Source organism: Phyllobates terribilis, unplaced genomic scaffold, assembly GCF_046119375.1.
Source record: "Phyllobates terribilis strain yellow unplaced genomic scaffold, ASM4611937v1 Scaffold_4__5_contigs__length_816908805, whole genome shotgun sequence".
NCBI lineage: Eukaryota > Metazoa > Chordata > Amphibia > Anura > Dendrobatidae > Phyllobates > Phyllobates terribilis.
In genome coordinates, this window is record NW_027362764.1 from 110,356,653 (window position 1) to 110,376,630 (window position 19,978).

A 19,978-nucleotide genomic window follows, 5' to 3' on the forward strand; every position below is an offset into this window, starting at 1 on the left:
AGCTTTATATACTTCCCTCTGCCGACAAGCTTTTTGGAGATGGAAATTTGTTTCTCCAGCAGAATTTGGCACCTGTCCACACTGCCAAAAGTACCAATACCTGGTTTAGAAACAACAGTATCACTGTGCTTGATTGGCTAGCAAACTCGCCTGACCTTAACCCCATAGAGATTCTATGGGGTATTGTCAAGAGGAAGATGAGAGACACCAGACCCAACAATGCAGACGAGCTGAAGGCTGCTATCAAAGCAACCTTGGCTTCCATAACACCTCAGCAGTGCCACAGGCTGATCGCCTCCATACCACGCCGCATTGATGCAGTAATTGATGCAAAAGGAGCCCCGACCAAGTATTGAGTGCATTTACTGAACATACATTTCAGTAGGCCGACATGTCGGATTTTAAAAACATTTTTCAAGCTGTTGTTATAAAGTATTCTAATTTACTGAGATAATGACTTTTGTGTTTTCATTGGCTGTAAGCCATAATCATCAACATTAACAGAAATAAACACTTGAAATAGATCATTCTGTAATGACTCTATATAATATAAGAGTTTCACTTTTTGTATTGAAGAACTGAAATAAATTAACTTTTTGATGATATTCTAATTTAGTGCGATGCACCTGTACACTAATAAATACACCATACTGTATACCATACACACATCTTTAATATCCAGCTCTATATACAATCATAAACCAAAATGCACCTTAAGGTAAACAGGGTTGACAATTAAGCAAAAAACGATACAAAAATTAGAACACTTCATAAAATAATATTGTGATAATCATTTGTACATACATAAAAACAATGCAGGGAATCGAAGTCATGAAAGGATAAAAAGACAACTCATCAGGGACCGGGTTACAGCTCAATTACAAAAATAATAGTGCAAAAAACATGTATATATATATACAGCTGATCAAATAGTTATGATACAATATCATATCAGGCGGCATGGGATGGCATTAGATTGGCTTCGTCAGTCCTTCATCACACACCCCTTCTGATGAAGGACTGACGAAACGTACACAGATTACATATGCATTAACACACTATGTATATACATACACTATATACAATGTACACACAAATTATATACACTGCATATATGGTACACACTTTATATACATACACTAAATACAATGCACACCCACATCTCTCTGTATATGTACATATATACACTATATACAATGCGCACAGATTACATATACATTGACACACTATATATACACACTTACACACTATATACAATGTACACAGATTACATATACACTTACACACTATATACAATGTACACAGATTACATATACACTGACACACTATATATACATACACTATATACAATGTACATACACATTATACACATACACTATACAATGCATACACATCTCTCTGTATATGCACTTATCTATACATACACTATATACTATTCACACAGATTACATATACACTAACACGCCATAGATACATTCACTAGATACAATGTACACACTTTATATACACTGTACATATGGTACACACTATATATATACACACTATATACAATGCACAGACACATCCCTCTGTATATGCACAGCCATATACATATATATAGATTGATAGACACACACTATATACAATGCACATAGATTGCAGGCACTCACACACTATATATATATATATATATATATATATATATATATATATATATATATATATATATATATATACACACAATGTACACACATGACTTGTACAGCCGCCGCCGGAGGAGGAGACCCTCCATGAACAGACCCCCGCACAATCCGCAGCCTCCATTCACTGGCAGCAGCGCGGGCAGGCGGCAGCCATTCATCTCCTCCAGAGGCCGGGCTCCGGTCATGTGAGCCGCCGGGGGATGTGTCTTGTGGTGGGCGGGCCGGTGCAGGTCGCTGTCCAGGGTGTTGGAGCTGATCCTCCCGTGCACTGAGCTCTCCGTCCTGCTGCCCCCATGCCGCTGATGTTACCAGACTGATGGATTATTATTACTCGGCATGATGGGCTCCCTGCACGCCGCTCTCCTCCTCCTCCTCTCGGTGGCTCTTCCCCTCCAGCCTGCAAGTGCTGACACCAGATTCGGTGAGTGCCCAGTGCTCTGCTCGCTGCATGGGGGGCCTGGCTGTGGGGGGCTGCAGGGCATCGACACTGGCACCCACCACCGTCCAGACTGGAGCCAGAGCGAAGGAGGAGGTCCTGGAGGTTGTGGGGGCACGAAGGATGGGGGAGGGTGCTGACATTGAGGGGTTACCGGTTGAGCCACATGTACATACCATATACATACACACACACAATTACATATACACATATACACACTCACATACACATGTGCCCATCTACTACCATTGAGTTCATTGTGAATAAGAGGTGCCCATTTCATGTACCGATGCAGGGACACATGTCCCCATACTGTCACATATCCCCATACTGTCACATAGCCCCATACTGTCACATAGCCCCATACTGTCACATAGCCCCATACTGTAACATAGCCCCATACTGTCACATAGCCCCATACTGTCACGTGTCCCCATACTGCACATGTCCCCATACTGTCACATATCCCCATACTGCACATGTCCCCATACTGTCACATATCCCCATACTGTCACATGTCCCCATACTGTCACATGTCCCCATACTTCACACGTCCCCATACTGCCACATCCCCATACTGAATGTATCCCCATACTGCACATGTCCCCATACTGTCACATATCCCCATACTGCACATATCCCCATAGTGTCACGTGTCCCCATACTGCACATGTCCCCATACTGTCACATGTCCCCATACTGCACTTGTCCCCATACTTTCAGATATCCCCATACTGCACATGTCCCCATACTGTCACATAGCCCCATACTGTCACATAGCCCCACACTGTCACATAGCCCCATACTGTCACATAGCCCCATACTGTCACATGTCCCCATACTGCACACATCCCCATACTGTCACATATCCCCATACTGTCCATATCCCCATACTGTCACATATCCCCATACTGTCACATGTCCCCATACTGTCACATGTCCCCATACTGTCACATATCCCCATACTGCACATGTCCCCATACTGTCACATAGCCCCATACTGTCACATAGCCCCATACTGTCACATAGCCCCACACTGTCACATAGCCCCATACTGTCACATATCCCCATACTGTCACATGTCCCCATACTGCACACATCCCCATACTGTCACATATCCCCATACTGCACATATCCCCATACTGTCACATATCCCCATACTGTCACATGTCCCCATACTGTCACATAGCCCCATACTGCACATAGCCCCATACTGTCACATAGCCCCACACTGTCACATATCCCCATACTGTAACATGTCCCCATACTGTCACATAGCCCCATACTATCACATGTCCCCATACTGTCACATACATAGCCCCATACTGTCACATGTCCCCATACTGTCACATGTCCCCATACTGTCACATAGCCCCACACTGTCACATAGCCCCACACTGTCACATAGCCCCACACTGTCACATGTCCCCATACTGTCATATATCCCCATACTGTCACATATTCCCATACTGTCACATATTCCCATACTGTCACACATCCCCATACTGTCACATATCCCCATACAGTCACATATCCCCATACAGTCACGTGTCCCCATACTGCACATGTCCCCATACTGCCACATCCCCGTACTGCACGTGTCCCCATACTGTCACATATCCCCATACTGTCACATATCCCCATACTGCACATATCCCTATACTGTCACATGTTCCCATACTGCACTTGTCCCCATACTTTCACATATCCCCATACTGTCACAGGGGAGGAGTCCTGAGGAGATAATTTGCATATTCCCACTGCATTTTGGGGTAAGTGAAGAGTCTCCGCGAGCTCAAAGAACACTGGATTTTGGCTGTTGGAGCTGAAAAGAGGACATCGGTAAACCAGGGGAGGAGTCCTGAGGAGATAATTTGCATATTCCCACTGCATTTTGGGGTAAGTGAAGAGTCTCCGCGAGCTCAAAGAACACTGGATTTTGGCTGTTGGAGCTGAAAAGAGGACATCGGTATTTTGAAGCTTTTTTTTAAGCTTTTTTCACTGTTTTCAGAACATTAACAATAAGAACATGGAAGAGTCCAGGAGCCATTTGGTGAGCTGCATATCCTGCTACATGTTCACAGACTTGCCAGTGGAAAAGCCAAACTTCACATGCCAGAAATGCAAGCTTGTGTCCCTGTTGGAGGAAAAGTTGCGAAATCTAGAAGAGAGGTTAACTACCTTGAAAATCATTAAGGAAGGTGAAGAGTTCTTAGACAGAGCAGAATTATCTCTTCATGATTCAGAAAGAGAAGAAATTCGAACTGCACCTGACGAAACAGAGGAATGGAAGCATGTGACCCACAGAAGCAGGAGGATCGAGAGGCAGTCAGCACCCATACTGCTCAGGAACCAGTACCAGGCTCTCACACAGGAGAACCATGAAGAAATACAGCAAAATAAGACTTTGCCAGCAATGAATAACCTTGTAAGCCCTCAGAATCCTCCTGGATGGAGAAAGAAGAATGTTGTGAAGAAAAAACGGAGAGTGGTGGTCATGGGAGATTCCCTGTTAAGAGGAACAGAGGCCGCTATCTGCAGACCAGACATAACCTCAAGAGAAATGTGCTGTCTTCCAGGAGCAAAAATTAAAGATGTGTCTGACAGGATATCAAGACTCTTCAGACCTACAGATCACTACCCATTCCTGCTAATACATGTGGGGACAAATGACACCGCAAGAAAGGACCTGGAAACCATCTGCAGTGACTTTGAAGACTTAGGCAAGAAAGTGAAAGAATTGGGAGCGCAGGTGGTCTTCTCATCCATCCTCCCAGTGGATGGCCATGGAACAATGAGGTGGAATAAGATTCTACAGGTGAACAACTGGCTACGTCGATGGTGCCGTCAACAAGGATTTGGATTTCTGGATCACGGAATGAATTACCTATACGATGGACTACTTGCTAGAGATGGGGTGCACCTTACGAAGACTGGAAAACATGTATTTGGAAGTCGCCTTGCTACACTCATCAGAAGAGCTTTAAACTAGAACAATGTGGGAAGGGAAGCAAAAGGCCAGAAAAAGCCATACAGCTGACAAATACTATTGAGATCTCTGCTACTGGAAGTGGAAAAGAAGAACAAAGACAAAACAATTTAAATAATAAAAATATGGGAGGAAGAGAAACCAATCACAAACTAAAATGTTTTTATACAAATGCACAAAGCATGGGCAACAAACAAGGAGAATTGGAACTACTAATGCAGGAAAAGGAATATGATGTCATTGGAATCACTGAAACTTGGTGGGACGATACACATGATTGGAATAAAAGGCTAAAAGGATACAACTTATTTGCAAGAAACAGACTTGATAAACGAGGAGGAGGTGTTGCATTGTATGTTAGAAAAGCGTATATCTGCACAGAGATTGAAGCTTCAGAGACTGGGAGTTCTGTGGAAACTGTTAGGGTAAGAATACAAGGAGAGAACAACGGAAAGGACACCATTGTAGGCATTTACTACAGGCCACCTGGGCAAGCTGAAGATATGGATGAACTCTTTATGTATCAAATGACCAAGTTCTCCAAAAAATATGACGTAGTGGTCATGGGAGATTTCAACTATCCAGACATTTGTTGGGAATCTCTCTCAAGTAAAACTAACAGGTCAAGCAAATTCATATCCTCTCTTGCTGACAACTTTATCTTCCAAAAGGTAGGGGAGAAAACAAGGGGATCTGCTACTTTGGATCTAATCCTTATAAACAGGGAGGAAATGGTTGAGGAGGTAAAGGTGGCTGGGACCCTAGGAGGCAGCGATCATGCTATTATAGAATTTTGGATAACTAGAGGAGGAAGACATGTGAAGACTCAAACTTCAAGGTTAGATTTTAGAAAGGCAGATTTTAAGAGACTCAGAAAGAGAATAGGAGGGATCCAATGGCTGGATGTCCTTAAGGACAAAAATGTCCAGGAAGGATGGGAAATTTTTAAAAATGAGATTCTCAAAGCACAATCGTTAACAATCCCGAAAAGTAGGAAGAATGGGAAGCATTTAAGGAAACCAGGATGGATGAACACAGAACTTAAACACATGCTAAAAAGAAAGAAAGAAATGTTTATTAAATGGAAAGAGGGAGGCATATCTAAAGAAGATTATAATGCAGTCTGCAGATCCTGTAGGGCACGTATCAGGTTAGCTAAAGCTGACAATGAATTAAGGCTTGCAAGAGATGTCAAAAGCAATATAAAAGGATTTTGGGGGTATGTCAAAAGTAAAAGAAAAGTCAAAGATGCTATAGGATTTTTACAGGATGAAAATGGAGAAATGGTAAGAGAGGATGTTGAGAAGGCCGAACTTTTTAATTCCTATTTTGCATCTGTTTTCTCTCAGAAAGAAAATGTAACATCAACTGATCTTCACTGTCCTTTTAAAGGAATAGAGGAATCCAAGTTATCTGTAAACAGAAAGATTGTGAGGGAATATTTAGCTAACATGAATGAGTTCAAGTCTCCAGGTCCAGATGAATTACACCCCAGAGTACTGAAGGAGATCGTAGAAGAAATTTTAGAACCACTCTCCATAATCTTTGAAAATTCTTGGAGAACAGGAGAAGTCCCAGAAGACTGGAGAAGAGCAAATGTTGTTCCTATCTTCAAAAAGGGGAAGAAGGTGGACCCAGGGAACTATAGGCCGGTGAGTCTGACTTCTATACCAGGAAAGATCATTGAACAAATTATTAAACAACATGTATGTAAGTACATGGATAAGAATGAAGTGATTAACCAGAGTCAGCATGGGTTTGTAACTAACAAGTCATGTCAGACTAACTTAATTTCCTTCTATGACAGAATCACTGACTGGGTGGATCAGGGAAATGCTGTAGATATAGTATATCTTGACTTCAGCAAAGCATTTGACAAAGTATCTCACACCATCCTTATTGAAAAAATGACCAAGTATGCAATGGACCAGGCAACTGTTAGGTGGATTCATAACTGGCTTAGTGATCGGACTCAAAGGGTGGTTGTAAATGGCTTCACATCCAGCTGGATGAATGTCTCAAGTGGGGTACCACAGGGCTCCGTCCTGGGACCTGTATTGTTCAACATCTTTATCAATGATTTAGATGAAGGAATTGAGGGTAAACTGATTAAATTTGCTGATGACACAAAGCTAGGAGGGATAGCTAATACTAGAGAAGAGAGAGAGAGGATTCAAAAAGACCTAAATAAACTGGAGCAGTGGGCAGCAACCAACAGAATGGTTTTTAACAGGGAAAAATGCAAAGTACTACATCTGGGCAATAAAAATGAAAAAAGCATATACAGAATGGGAGGAATAGAGCTAAGCAACAGTACATGTGAAAAAGACTTAGGTATACTAATAGATCATAGACTGAACATGAGTCAACAGTGTGATGCAGCAGCAAAAAAGGCAAATACAATTCTGGGATGTATTAACAGAAGCATACAGTCTAGATCACGTGAAGTCATTATCGGTCTTTACTCCTCTTTGGTCAGACCTCATCTGGAATACTGTGTACAGTTTTGGGCACCACATTTTAAAAAAGACATAGACAAACTGGAGCAAGTTCAGAGAAGAGCGACCAGAATGGTGACTGGTCTGCAAACCATGTCCTATGAGGAACGGTTGCAGGATTTGGGAATGTTTAGCTTGCAAAAAAGAAGACTGAGAGGAGACTTAATAGCTGTCTACAAATATGTCAAGGGCTGTCACATTGTAGAAGGATCATCTTTATTCTCATTTGCACAAGGAAAGACTAGAAGCAATGGGATGAAACTAAATGGGAGGAGACACAGATTAGATATTAGAAAAAACTTTTTGACAGTTAGGGTGATTAATGAGTGGAACAGGCTGCCACGAGAGGTGGTGAGTTCCCCTTCAATGGACGTCTTCAAACAGAGGCTGGACAGACATCGGTCTGAGATGATCTAGTGAATCCTGCTTTGAGCAGGGGGTTGGACCAGATGACCCAGGAGGTCCCTTCCAACTCTACCATTCTATGATTCTATGACTTCACACGTCCCCATATTGCCACATCCCCATACTGAATGTATCCCCATACTGCACATGTCCCCATACTGTCACATATCCCCATACTGCACATAACCCCATACTGTCACGTGTCCCCATACTGCACATGTCCCCATACTGTCACATGTCCCCATAATGCACATGTCCCCATACTGCACTTGTCCCCATACTTTCAGATATCCCCATACTGTCACATATCCCCATACTGTCATATGTCCCCATACTGCACTTGTTCCCATACTGTCACATGTCCCCATACTGCACATGTCCCCATACTGCACATGTCCCCATACTGTCACATATCCCCATACTGTCACGTGTCCCCATACTGTCACGTGTCCCCATACTGCACATAACCCCATACTGCCCATATCCCCATACTGTCACATATCCCCATACTGAAAGTATCCCAATACTGCACAAGTCCCCATACTGCACATGTCCCCATACTGTCACATATCCCCATACTGCACATATCCCCATACTGCCACATGTCCCCATACTGAAAGTATCCCCATACTGCACATGTCCCCATACTGTCACATATCCCCATACTGCACATATCCCCATACTGTCACGTGTCCCCATACTGCACATATCCCCATACTGCCACACGTCCCCACACTGCCTCATCCCCGTACTGCACATATACCCATGCTGCACATGTCCCCATACTGCATATATCCTCATACTGCTACACATCCCAATACTGCCACATCCCCATACTGAAAGTATCCCCATACTGCACATGTCCCCATACTGTCACATATCCCCATACTGTCACATATCCCCATACTGTCACGTGTCCCCATACTGTACATATCCCCATACTGCACATATCCCCATACTGTCACGTGTCCCCATACTGCACATATCCCCATACTGCCACACGTCCCCATACTGCCACATCCCCATACTGCACATATCCCCATGCTGCATATATCCTCATACTGTCACACGTCCCAATACTGCCACATGTCCCCAAACTGCACATGACCCCAATGCCACATGTCCCCATACTGCACATATCCCCATACTGCAATTGCCCCCATACTGCCACCGTTACCATACTGCCACGTCCCCATGCTGCACATGTCCCCATACTGCCACATGCCCCATACTGCACATAACCCCATACTGCCACACGTCCCAATACAGCCACATGTCCCCATACTATACTTGTCCCCATACTGCCACATGTCCCCGTACTTCACATGTCCCCATACAGCACACGTCTCCATACTGCACATATTCCCATACTGGACATATCCCGATTCTGCCACATCCCCATATTGCCACACGTCCCTATACTGCTCATGTCCCTATATTGCCACACGTCCCCATACTGCCACACGTCTCCATACTGCCACACGTCCGCATACTGCACATGTCCCCATACTGCACATGTCCGCATACTGCACATGTCCCCATACTGTCACATATCCCCATACTGCACATGTCCCCATACTGCACATGTCCCCATACTGCACTTGTCCGCATACTGCACATGTCCCCATACTGCACATGTCCCCATACTGCACATGTCCCCATACTGCACATGTCCCCATACTGAACATGTCCCCACACTGCCACATGTCCCCACACTGCCACACGTCCCCATACTGCACATGTCCCCATACTGCACATGTCCCCATACTGCACATGTCCCAATACTGCACATGTCCCCATACTGCACATGTCCCCATACTGCACATGTCCCCATACTGCACATGTCCCCATACTGCCACATGCCCCATACTGCACATAACCCCATACTGCCACACGTCCCAATACAGCCACATGTCCCCATACTATACTTGTCCCCATACTGCCACATGTCCCCGTACTTCACATGTCCCCATACAGCACACGTCCCCATACTGCCACAGGTCTCCATACTGCACATATTCCCATACTGGACATATCCCGATTCTGCCACATCCCCATATTGCCACACGTCCCTATACTGCTCATGTCCCTATATTGCCACACGTCCCCATACTGCCACATGTCTCCATACTGCCACACGTCCGCATACTGCACATGTCCCCATACTGTCACATATCCCCATACTGCACATGTCCCCATACTGCACTTGTCCCCATACTGCACTTGTCCGCATACTGCACTTGTCTCCATACTGCACATGTCCCCATACTGCACTTGTCCCCATACTGCACTTGTCCGCATACTGCACATATCCGCATACTGCACATGTCCCCATACTGCACATATCCCCACACTGCACATATCCCCACACTGCCACATGTTCCCACACTGCCACACGTCCCCATACTGCACATGTCCCCATAATGCACATATCCCCATACTGCACTTGTCCCCATACTGCACATGTCCCAATACTGCACATGTCCCAATACAGCACATGTCCCCATACTGCACATGTCCCCATACTGCACATGTCCCCATACTGCACATGTCCCCATACTGCTCATGTCTCCATACTGCACATGTCCCCATACTGCACATATCCCCATACTGCACATGTCCCCATACTGCACATGTCCCCATACTGCACTTGTCCCCATACTGCACATGTCCCCATACTGCACATGTCCGCATACTGCACATATCCCCATACTGCACATGTCCCCATAATGCACATGTCCCCATAATGCACATGTACCCGTACTGCCACATGTCCCCATACTACCACATATCCCCATACTGCACATGTCTCCATACTGAACATATCCCCATACTGCCACATGTCCCCACACTGCCACACGTCCCCATACTGCACATGTCCCCATAATGCACATATCCCCATACTGCACATGTCCCAATACTGCACTTGTCCCCATACTGCACATGTCCCAATACTGCACATATCCCCATACAGCACATGTCCCCATACTGCACATATCCCCATACTGCTCATGTCTCCATACTGCACATGTCCCCATACTGCATGTCCCAATACTGCACATGTCCCAATACTGCACATGTCCCCATACTGCACATGTCCCCATACTGCAGTTATCCCCATACTGCACATGTCCCCATACTGCACATGTCCTCATACTACACATATCCCCATACTGCACATGTCCCCATACTACTCATATTCCCATACTGCACATATCCCCATACTGCACATGTCCCCATACTGCACATGTCCCCATACTGCACGTATCCCCATACTGCACGTGTCCCCATCCTGCACATGTCCCCATACTGCACATGTCCCCATACTGCAGTTGTCCCCATACTGCACATGTCCCCATACTGCACATGTCCCCATACTGCACATGTCCCCATACTGCAGTTATCCCCATACTGCACATGTCCCCATACTGCACATGTCCCCATACTGCACGTATCCCCATACTGCACATGTCCCCATACTGTCACATATCCCCATACTGTCACATATCCCCATACTGCACATGTTCCCATACTGCACATGTCCCTATTCTGCACGTATCCCCATACTGCACATGTCCCCATACTGCACATGTCCCCATACTGCACATGTCCTCATGCTACACATGTCCCTATTCTGCACATATCCCCATACTGCACATATCCCCATACTGCACATGTCCCCATACTGCACTTGTCCCCATACTGCACATGTCCCCATACTGTCACATGTCCCCATACTGCACATGTCCCCATACTGTCACATGTCCCCATACTGTCACATGTCCCCATACTGTCACATGTCCCCATACTGCACATGTCCCCATACTGCACATGTCCCCATACTGTCACATGTCCCCATACTGTCACACATCCCCATACTGCACTTATCCCCATACTGTCACATGTCCCCACACTGTCACACATCCCCATACTGCACATGTCTTGATTGTTTTATAACTAACTTCTCCTCTGTGCGTCATGTTCCTGGAAATGTCACACAACAGACTATTACATATTATGTTACATCTGTGAAAATTAAGGCTCCTTAGTAATTTCTACATAACTATGATCAACATGCCACATTATTAACATCTCATTTCCTGGAACACTTTATCGGGGTCTGTGTGCCTTTTTACAAAGAGTGGTACAAGTTTTATCCTGTGATGTAGTCACTGCTGTACTTGTTACATAGTTGCATTGGTTGTGGCTTTTGCCCTTACTAAGAATTCTATAGCACTTACCGCATATTATTGTATCCCGTACGTATCCTATATATGTCAATTTGTCTGAGATGTCAAAAGGTCACGATATTGGGGCTTTATTCCATTTTTGTCCATCCAACCATCTATCCATCCTACCATCCATCTATCCATCCAACCATCCATCTATCCATCCAACCATCCATCTATCCATCCAACCATTTATCCATCCATCCAACCATCTATCCATCCATCCAACCATCTATCCATCCATCCATCCATCCAACCATCTATCCATCCATCCAACCATCTATCCATCCATCCATCCATCCATCCATCCAACCATCTATCCATCCATCTATCCATCCATCTATCCATTCATCCATCCAACCATCTCTGTTACAATATGGGATACGGAAATCTTCCTGACCTGTGATCGGGTCCTGGCATCCACTTATATTTATGACATCAGTTATGGTTAGAGCCCCCAATCCCACTGATTTACACGTGAAGGGATATTATTGTGTGGATACCCCCTTCAGTGCTATACAGTGAGGTATGCTGGGATGAATTAAGGCTTCTGGCTGCTTTTTCTCGACTTCCATTGACTGTAGTTAGCCGAGCATTTCGGAGCATATCTGCATCTCGAGAACTTCTGCAGAAATACCACACCGCTCTTTTGTAGCCTTTATGATAAAATCACTGTCTTTCCCACTGTAGCTGGAAAAAAATATGCAAACCTATTGTTGTCCACCTCTGCTTGCTTTGTCGAAGAATTTGATTGACAGTCATGCTTGTAAAGAGGTTCTGCATCATTGTACAGGAGCCTCTGGTTGTACCTTGCTTCTTTCCTATATGTTCCTATGGAGTAAATAGCCAATTTCTTCCTCCTGTTCCCGTCGTTATATAAGGTTCTTCTATGGATTCTGACCAATATTTCCTCTGAGGTTCTCATTCTATCTATGAGGAGAAGAGTGCAGTCTTGGTGCTGGTTGTTCTTCACCAGAGCAAAGATGCTAATGGCAACACACATATCCGGGCTTATTTCCAGGATAATCGTATCCCATAAATAGGATTTAGGAGCCATGTTTATGTTTTAAGGCTACCGGTCAGAATTAGGAAAGGATTACTTGCCTGTGATATGATTATTTACTATGTGCAACCTCAGAAGCTTTATTTTGTTTTGTTTGTATGTTTTGTTGTATTTTACATTTTATGTTTTTGAGATTATTCATAATATACCTTAACCCCCAATGGATTATCATAGGCATCATTTATCATCTATTGCACTTATTAAAGGGGTTATCCAGGTTTGGGGCTCAAATCTCTAGTCACTCTATGGTGACTGCAGACTTGTGAATCCTCACAACGTGCAAATTGCACGCTGTCATGATTCTCCAGTGCCGACGCCAGGCTCCCGGCCACATTCCGACTAGACATGTCTGGTCTCACTCAGTTCACTTGTACGTCTAGTCGGCATGTAACACATGTATGCAAATCACATACTTGCGGTGACGTGCCCTTTGCCAGAGAATCCTGACTGCACACACTGTGCACACTGTGAGGATTCACAATTCAGCAGTCACATAGAGTGACTGCTGACTTTAACCCCAAGTGTGGACAACCCCTTTAAGTAGAAATACTATTTTTCTCAATTGTTTCTTAAAAAATAAACTTTAAGCAAATATTACATTTTTTTTCTTACTTAGCTTATCGACCCCCTGCAATATTTACCCCAGCCACAGTATGTAGGGTGATGCAATGAACCACCCTGACCATGTATAATTAATTACTAAGTGGATATTAAAGAGGTTGTTCAGCTGAAACAAATTGTAATGAATTAAGTCATTCAGCTTTCTAATATATTTTATATCTGGGAGTGCCTCGATATTTTGTTACAAGCTCCTTTCCTGGATCCTATCAAGTCAAAGTTGAGTTGGACCTAGAGAAGCATTTTCTAAGTTAGCACATGAGTGGAGCTGAGTGTGAAGGGGACTGGCTTAGTGCTCATTTCACTAGCCAAGCCTGTCCCTTCTGTGTCATACCCAATGTATAATGAACAAATAAAGTAGCACACTGTAACACTGAGTATATAGATATGAAATATGAGATATGAATAGCATAACTGCTGTAAAAAATAGAAATAAATGAAAAATTTTTTGAAAAATTTTTTTGAAAAAAGTTTTTTAGCGCATGTAAATATGAAATATGGAAAATGAATAGCATTACTGCTGTAAATAAATGAGAAATCTTAGCGCATAAATTGGCCAATTCATGTGTACCTGACAGCCGCGGTAAGGCGTTTCTCGATGTCAGGACCTATCAATGTGAATACCTCTCTAAGAGACCTCCGTCTGCTTATGTGTGGGAAAGACAGATCCTGATGCATTTAAAACCACCTGCGGCATGGGGGTGGGGGTGGAGCGCTCAGTCAACGCTAAATCTAGTAACAAAGAAAATGACGGCACTTCCACTATAAGAAATAGGTGTGAACAGGTGCTTACTAAGAGCAGCTACCTCCATATATAATGAACAAATAAAGTAGCACACTGTAACACTGAGTATATAGATATGAAATATGAGATATGAATAGCATAACTGCTGTAAAAAATAGAAATAAATGAAAAATTTTTTGAAAAATTTTTTTGAAAAAAGTTTTTTAGCACATGTAAATATGAAATATGGAAAATGAATAGCATTACTGCTGTAAATAAATGAGAAATCTTAGCGCATAAATTGGCCAATTCATGTGTACCTGACAGCCGCGGTAAGGCGTTTCTCGATGTCAGGATAATAATTGGATTATATTTCACCGACTGGGTTATCTTTTTGGGTCATGTGGTTAGTATCTGTGTGTCATATAGTGTTCCCACGTTGAGGACGGTGTCTTATGTTTCCTATCACAAACATTATACCTTGTGTTTTATTTTCTATGAAATACTGGGCACAATTTTTTACGGCTAAATAACCTCATAACGTGCTCCGCAGAGAGCTGGAGACAAAGCAACATATACAGTACAGACCAAAGGTTTGGACACACCTCATTTAAAGATTTTTCTGTATTTTTATGACTATGAAAATTATACATTCACACTGAAGGCATCAAAACTATGAATTAACACATGTGGAATTATATACTTAACAAAAAAGTGTGAAACAACTGAAAATATGTCTTATGTTCTAGGTTCTTCAAAGTAGCCACCTTTTGCTTTGATGACTGCTTTGCACACTCTTGGCATTCTCTTGATGAGCTTCAAGAGGTAGTCACCGGAAATGGTCTTTCAACAATCTTGAAGGAGTTCCCAGAGATGCTTAGCACTTGTTGGCCCTTTTGCCTTCACTCTGGGGTCCAGCTCACCCCAAACCATCTCGATTGGGTTCAAGTCTGGTGACTGTGGAGGCCAGGTCATCTGGCGTAGCCCCCCATCACTCTCCTTCTTGGTCAAATAACCCTTACACAGCCTGGAGGTGTGTTTGGGGTCATTGTCCTGTTGAAAAATAAATGATGGTCCAACTAAACGCAAACAGGATGGAATAGCATGCCGCTGCAAGATGCTGTGGTAGCCATGCTGGTCCAGTATGCCTTCAATGTTGAATAAATCCCCAACAGTGTCACCGGCAAAGCACCCCCACACCATCACACCTCCTCATCCATGCTTCACAGTGGGAACCAGGCACGTAGAGTCCATCCGTTCACCTTTTCTGCGTCGCACAAAGACACGGTGGTTGGAACCAAAGATCTCAAATTTGGACTCATCAGACCAAAGCACAGATTTTGACTGGTCTAATGTCCATTCCTTGTGTTCTTTAGCTCAAACAAGTCTCTTCTGCTTGTTGCCTGTCCTTAGCAGTGGTTTCCTAGCAGCTATTTTACCATGAAGGCCTGCTGCACAAAGTCTCCTCTTAACAGTTGTTGAAGAGATGTGTCTGCTGCTAGAACTCTGTGTGGCATTGACCTGGTCTCTAACCTGAGCTGCTGTTAACCTGCGATTTCTGAGGCTGGTGACTCGGATAAACTTATCCTCAGAAGCAGAGGTGACTCTTGGTCTTCCTTTCCTGGGGCGGTCCTCATGTGAGCCAGTTTTTTTGTAACGCTTGATGGTTTTTGCAACTGCACTTGGGGACACTTTCAAAGTTTTCCCAATTTTTCGGACTGACTGACCTTCATTTCTTAAAGTAATGATGGCCACTCGTTTTTCTTTACTTAGCTGCTTTTTTCTTGCCATAATACAAATTCTAACAGTCTATTCAGTAGGACTATCAGCTGTGTATCCACCAGACTTCTGCACAACACAACTGATGGTCCCAACCCCATTTATAAGGCAAGAAATCCCACTTATTAAACCTGACAGGGCACACCTGTGAAGTGAAAACCATTTCCGGTGACTACTTCTTGAAGCTCATCAAGAAAATGCCAAGAGTGTGCTAAGCAGTCATCAAAGCAAAAGGTGGCTACTTTGAAGAACCTAGAATATAAGACATATTTTCAGTTGTTTCACACTTTTTTTGTTAAGTATATAATTCCACGTGTTCATTAATTCATAGTTTTGATGCCTTCAGTGTGAATGTACAATTTTCATAGTCATGAAAATACAGAAAAATCTTTAAATGAGAAGGTGTGTCCAAACTTTTGGTCTGTACTGTATATTAGAGAATGTAATCTGGTCCTGCACGGCAGCCCCCTGGCCTCAGTGACACATTGTATCCGTGATGGCATAATTTTACTTGACAGTGTTGGATGACTTGGCCGCCTGGTGCAATATCACTGACTCTTACTGAATACGCAGACCTGTCTGGTGCCAGTGCCGAGCTGCTGCATGTCTCCGCAGGAAAATTTTAATTCTAACTTTATAAAGTCACTTTGTACATTTTTGGGATATTTTGGTATAATGACCAAATACCCGACAACCCCTCTAAGTAGGCACTTCATAACATGACAAAGATCTTTTTTTTCTTTCTTCTTCTTCTTTCTTCTTCTTCTCCCAACTTTTACAAGAATTTCTAACTTTTTCCCCTATTCTGCTGCCCTAGCTACTATTCTAAAATGTGTATTTGGCTTAATAGGACAGATATGGTTACTATGGAAGGTGGAATTTAATTGGTTACTTATGGCAAGACTTATACCTTAAAATACTGCTTAGAAATTAATTCTAAAGTAAATTCTGTTCAGTCTGGGGGGACGAAATATATGTTATGATGCAAGAAGTTGTGTGTGCTGCACCACACCGAGACCAACACTGCAAACTCAGGGAACCTGGCACCAAGAACATAGGACCTGGTCATTATTCCCGGTGTCAAGGTTTCCAAGTACCTACATCACCCCTTTCAGCCAGTGCCTTATGGTGCTCCAGTTATCTTCTGAGTCACCAACATTCCCGGTGAGTGGCATTCATGCTTCCAGGCTAAGCCCCCTGCGTCTACACCATGGTAACCGAGACCACTATTCAGCACCTTCGACATTAATAGATCAGTAACGCTCGGCTCTCCATGTGGCCTCCATTACTCTTTTAGTAAGTTTATGCTCTGAACAGGTTAGGATCAAGGATGGGATAGGCAAAGGTGAAAACAGCTGCCTAACATATCGCGTTATTACAGACTCGGAGATCTCGCTGAGGCAGCACTGGTCTGAACTTTTGAGCAGCCCCATGACCATTTTTTTGAGGAAAAAGCAGGAAAAGTATAAAAGAAAAATCTATTCTGGTTCTGAGTTTGGATCCCGGCCTTGGATGTAATAATTAGTGAATTCGCCTTGTGTTCTCGGTGTGGTCAGCTGCTGTCCCTATGGAAATGTTGAAAGACGCTTTGTCTGTCTCGAGCTAATTAAATGAAGCCGGAAACCCTGAGCAGGTGGGAGAGGGAGGAAGGTAATTGCCTATTATGTAAACTGGTTAGAAGTCGTGACGGCTTTATTTTTCTCTTTGGCGATACGCGTCTTACATCATTTGCAGATACATTTTGACAAAACTGATTTTTTTTCCATAAATCCAGGACAGTTTTGGATTCTTTCCAAAGCAACAGGTTTGGTATTATGTACAACATGTACTTTGTTATGTCTGACTGAGGCTATGTTCATATTTGCGTATTTGCCACATGTCGGTGGCTCCGTTGGGGCTTCTGCCTGAAGCAGTAGACCCCGTTTTAGTGTTCACTTCTACAAGGCGGACACGGCCGAAATGGAGACCGGACAGAGTACAAAGTGACTCCGTCTATCTTATTAAGGTCAATGGCCCCAACGGGGTTTTCTGAGCTTCATACGGAAGCCAAGACGGCACCACTAACGTGTGAGCTTGTCCTTTGAGTGATGAAAATAGGGGTGTCAGGAAAAAAGTAGTACAGGGGTTTCAAAAATTAAAAGTGAGTCTATTTTTTCCCCCATGCTTTTATGCCAGAGAAAGGTCACAAATACATTAATAAATGTATTCCATTATAGTAATGGAAATTCATATTTTTCCTATAAACTAACATTTAGCGTCTCAATGCTCCACTTTCACATCTAAAAAGGGAAACATAACTAAATGACAAAAATAACTAAACGATATATCCTTCCTTACATGGTATTGCCATCTTATACACTTACAGCGTATCCCTCAGGATATTCCAAAATGGAAAGTAGATGGGACATGCATACTGGGAATTGGGCCCCAGCGCGCGCTGCTGTCAAGGGAGAAGCGGTCGAAATTCCAATAGAAATGAACTCTGACCACCAATGAATGTCCCATTGGCGGGAATCGCTTTTATTACACCATAAATATAGAAGATGGGAATATAAAAGTGGCCCGTTTCTGAAGTTATTTTATTCCCATTGTTCCCCTGAGTATTCCAATTTTTGCTTCTTATATATGTCTATATATATGTATGTATATGTGTATATATATATATATATATATATATATATATAGATAGATAGATAGATAGATAGATAGATAGATAGATAAGATTTTTTCTGTATTTTCATGACTATGAAAATTGTACATTCACACTGAAGGCATCAAAACTATGAATTAACACATGTGGAATTATATACTTAACAAAAAAGTGTGAAACAACTGAAAATATGTCTTATATTCTAGGTTCTTCAAAGTAGCCACCTTTTGCTTTGATGACTGCTTTGCACACTCTTGGCATTCTCTTGATGATCTTCAAGAGGTAGTCACCGGAAATGGTCTTCCAACAATCTTGAAGGAGTTCCCAGAGATGCTTAGCACTTGTTGGCCCTTTTGCCTTCACTCTGCGGTCCAGCTCACCCCAAACCATCTCGATTGGGTTCAGGTCTGGTGACTGTGGAGGCCAGGTCATCTGGCGTAGCACCCCATCACTCTCCTTCTTGGTCAAATAGCCCTTACACAGCCTGGAGGTGTGTTTGGGGTCATTGTCCTGTTGAAAAATAAATGATGGTCCAACTAAACGCAAACCGAATGGAATAGCATGTCGCTGCAAGATGCTGTGTTAGCCATGCTGGTTCAGTATGCCTTCAATTTTGAATAAATCCCCAACAGTGTCACCAGCAAAGCACCCCCAAACCATCACACCTCCTCCTCCATGCTTCACGGTGGGAACCAGGCATGTAGAGTCCATCTGTTCACCTTTTCTGCGTCGCACAAAGACACGGTGGTTGGAACCAAAGATCTCAAATTTGGACTCATCAGACCAAATCACAGATTTCCACTGGTCTAATGTCCATTCCTTGTGTTCTTTAGCCCAAACAAGTCTGTTCTGCTTGTTGCCTGTCCTTAGCCGTGGTTTCCTAGCAGCTATTTTACCATGAAGGC

General features: G+C 43.4%; 1 protein-coding gene across 1 annotated transcript in view; it reads left to right on the plus strand.

Annotated features, from left to right (window-relative positions):
* The first annotated feature begins 1,791 nt into the window (after positions 1 to 1,791).
* The window catches only part of PTPRN2 (protein tyrosine phosphatase receptor type N2), a 1,402,724-nt gene continuing 1,384,537 nt past the window's right edge, over positions 1,792 to 19,978 (plus strand). The window contains exon 1 of the mRNA XM_073677683.1: positions 1,792 to 2,103. Within this exon, the coding sequence (XP_073533784.1) occupies positions 2,019 to 2,103 (85 nt within the window). The 5' untranslated portion in view covers positions 1,792 to 2,018. The remainder of the gene's footprint in view (positions 2,104 to 19,978) is intronic.